Raw genomic sequence first — 3,635 nt, 5'->3', positions numbered from 1 at the left:
CTTGGCGGCTTCGTGTGCCCGTGCAGCCCTTGCACGCCGGTGCTCGCCTTGCACGCCCTGCCCTCGTGCCGGCACAGCCCTTGCACGCCCTCGCACCAGCACAGCCTTTGCACACCGCTGCTCAGCTTGCACCACCGTGGCCCTTGCGCGCTGGTGTTCGCCTTGCACACCCTCGCACCAGTGCAGCCTTTGCACCCCAGTGCTCACCTTGCACGGCCTCACAGCAGCAGCCTTTGCACACTGGTGCTCACCTTGCACAGCCTCACACCAGCACAGCCTTTGCACACCAGCGCTCACCTTGCACAGCCTCTCACCAGCAGTCTTTGCACACCAGTGCTCACCTTGCACGCCCTCACAGCAGCAGTCTTTGCACACTGGTGCTCAGCTTGCACAGCCTCGCACCAGCACAGTCTTTGCACCCCAGCACTCGTCTTGCACAGCCTCGTACAAGCACAGTCATTGCACACCGGTGCTCAGCTTGCACACCCTTGCACGAGCACAGCCTTTGCACCCCAGTGCTCGCCTCGCACGCCCTTGCAGCAACAGTCTTTGCACCCCAGCGCTTGCCTTGCACACCCTCGCAGCAGCAGCCTTTGCACCCCAGCGCTCGCCTTGCACACCCTTGCACCAGCAGTCTTTGCACACCAGAGCTCTCCTTGCACACCCTCACAGCAGCAGCCTTTGCACACTGGTGCTCACCTTGCACAGCCTCACACCAGCACAGCCTTTGCACACCAGAGCTCTCCTTGAACACCCTCGCAGCAGCAGTCTTTGCACCCCAGCGCTCGCCTTGCACGCCCTGACACCAGCAGCCTTTGCACCCCAGTGCTCACCTTGCACACCCTCGCAGCAGCAGCCTTTGCACCCCAGCACTCGCCTTGCATGGCCTCGCACAAGCACAGTCATTGCACACCGGTGCTCAGCTTGCACAGCCTCGCACAAGCACAGCCTTTGCACCCCAGCGCTCGCCTCGCACGCCCCGGCACGAGCGGGGCCCGCGCGCCGCTCACCAGGTAGCGCTCGGAGGAGACGCTCACGAGGATCAGGTCGTCGCCCACGCGCACCTTCTCGCCCTCCGAGCGCTGCTTGGATGCGGGGTGCATGGTCCACCAGCACGCCTCGCCTTGGGGGGGGCGGCGTCAGCACGGGCCGGGGGGCGCCGGACCCCCAAATACCCCCCCCCGGAGTGCTTCGGGACCCCCACCCTATAGGGCACTCGGGGACCCCATAGAGGAACAAGCAGGGACCCCCACCCTATAGGGCACTCGGGGACCCCATAGAGGGGCAAGCGGGGACCCCCACCCTATAGGGCACTCGGGGACCCCATAGAGGGGCAAGCGGGGACCCCCACCCTATAGGGCACTCGGGGACCCCATAGAGGGGCAAGCGGGGACCCCCACCCTATAGGGCACTCGGGGACCCCATAGAGGGGCAAGCGGGGACCCCCACCCTATAGGGCACTCGGGGACCCCATAGAGGGACAAGCGGGGACCCCCACCCTATAGGGCACTTGGGGACCCCCAAACYCCCCCCCAACGAGCCCGGGGGGGTCCCCAAACCCCCCCCCCCCACCCGGCTGCACCCCCGGGCGCCCACCTACCCGTCGCGTCCTTCTGCAGCCCCACGTCGAAGGCGAGTTTGTCGGTCACCGAGCGGGACGTGGTGAGACAGCTCAGGTACTGCAGGGTTGGGGGGGGACACGGCGTCACGGGGCCGCCCGGACGCCTGGGCCCCCCGCGGGTGCTGGCCATGCCCGAGGAGGGTCCCCCGTGCACGGGGAGGGTCCCCGCTCACCATGCCGCTGTGCGAGTGCCGCAGGAGGATGGCGTGGCCGTAGAGCAGGGTCCGGTGCCCGCCGCCCTGGGACGACTGCAAGGGGGGGACGCGAGAGGCGCCAGCGTCAGCCCGGTGCTGGCACGTCCCCGGGACCCACCGGGGTCCCGCTCGAGACGTCCCCTGTGTGCCGGAGCCGCCTGCGTTGCGCCCCGCGCCGACAGCACACGGCTGCCTCGTGAATGCACTGGATGTGCTGAGTGCCTTGTGCATTGCACGACTGCTTTGCACAGCTCACGCTGGGTGCTTTGTGCATTGCACGGCTGCTTTGCACAGCCCACACTGGGTGTCTCGTGCATTGCATGACTGCTTTGCACAGCCCACACTGGGTTTTTTGTGCATTGCACGACTGCTTTGCACAGCCCACGCTGGGTGTCTTGTGCATTGCACGGCTGCTTTGCATGGCCCACACTGGGTGCTTTGTGCATTGCACAACCGCTTTGCACAGCCCACACTGGGTGTCTCGTGCATTGCACGACTGCTTTGCACAGCCCACACTGGGTTCTTTGTGCATTGCACGACTGCTTTGCATGGCCCACACTGGGTGCTTTGTGCATTGCACAACTGCTTTGCACAGCCCACACTGGGTGTCTTGTGCATTGCACGGCTCACGCTGGGTGCTTTGTGCATTGCACGACTGCTTTGCACAGCCCACGCTGGGTGCTTTGTGCATTGCAYGACTGCTTTGCACAGCCCGTGCCAGGTGCATCCTGCATCGCACGGCCCAGGCTGGGAGCCTTGTGCATTGCACAACCGTTTTGCACGGCCCAGGCTGGGTGCTTTGTGCATTGCACGACTGCCTTGCACAACCCATGCCGGGCGCCTCAGGCATCGCACAGTGTGCTTTGCATGGCCCATGCTGGACACCTTGTGCGTCGCACAACTGCCTTGCACGGCCCGTGCCAGGGACCTCGTGCATCGCCATGTGCTTTGCACAGCCCATGCCAGGCACCTTGCACATTGCACAACTGCCTTGCACGGCCCGCGCTGGGGGCCTCGTGCATTGCACACAGTGCGTTTTGCACGACTGCCTCGCACGGCCCGTGCCGGGGCTGGGGTTCGCATCCAGGATCCATGCGGAGGCAGGGAGAGGCCGTGGGATCAGGGAGCCGGGCAGGGGGTGTAAGGGGAGGTTGGGGGGTCAGGGCACACACGGGAGCCTGCCCGGACGCCTGGGCCCATGCTGAGACAGGGAGAGGCTGCAGGGAGTCGGGAGGAGGCCGCACTCCGGAGCAGGGGTGCAGGAGGAGGAGGAGGAGGATGGGGACGAAGGCGAGGAGGAGGAAGGGGGGTCACTGCACCACGGTGGCACCTACCCACTTGTCCAGGTCGACCCCCTGGGGTGGGCGGAGGTGGGGGGAGAGAGAGAAGAGAGGCGGTCACGGGGGGCCGGGACGCCTGGGCCCCCCCGGACGCCTGGGCCCCCTTCCCCCCTCCCCCGGACGCCTGGGCCCCCCCCCGGGGCCGCTCACCTCGCCGCCGGTCTCCGAGCTGTTGGCCAACATCTCCTGCAGCGCCCGCACCGACAGCGACTGCTCCAGCACGAAGCAGCACACGGCCAGGTCGGGGGGCACGTTCTGGGGGGACAGCGGTGTCGGGGGGGGGGGACGGGGCACGCTGCCACCACCCCCCCCCGGTCCCGTGTGCCCTCGTGTCCCCGTGTCCTCGTGCCAGGGGGTACAGGGTGCTCCCCGTGTCCCTTATGTCCCCGTGGTACTGGGGGTCCCCACGTCAGGCCATATGGGGTGGCCCAAGTCCCCCCTTGTCCCCAAGTCCCCCTTGTCCCCATGCATGGCAGTATG

At 66.9% G+C, this 3,635-nt stretch overlaps 1 protein-coding gene across 1 annotated transcript in view; it reads right to left on the bottom strand.

Annotated features, from left to right (window-relative positions):
- Positions 1 to 3,410, bottom strand: part of LOC112961560 (ryanodine receptor 1-like) — a gene marked incomplete at both ends in the record, with an annotated part of 77,125 nt that extends 73,715 nt beyond the window's left edge. The window contains 4 exon segments of the mRNA XM_026056883.1: positions 1,011 to 1,123; positions 1,601 to 1,679; positions 1,795 to 1,869; positions 3,306 to 3,410. Coding sequence (XP_025912668.1) covers positions 1,011 to 1,123; positions 1,601 to 1,679; positions 1,795 to 1,869; positions 3,306 to 3,410 — 372 coding nt within the window.
- Positions 3,411 to 3,635: the final 225 nt, after the last annotated feature.

This window comes from Apteryx rowi, unplaced genomic scaffold, assembly GCF_003343035.1.
Source record: "Apteryx rowi isolate R43461 unplaced genomic scaffold, aptRow1 scaffold_1334, whole genome shotgun sequence".
NCBI lineage: Eukaryota > Metazoa > Chordata > Aves > Apterygiformes > Apterygidae > Apteryx > Apteryx rowi.
Note: the sequence above shows the minus strand (reverse complement) of the source record. Positions and strands in the feature narration are given on the sequence as shown.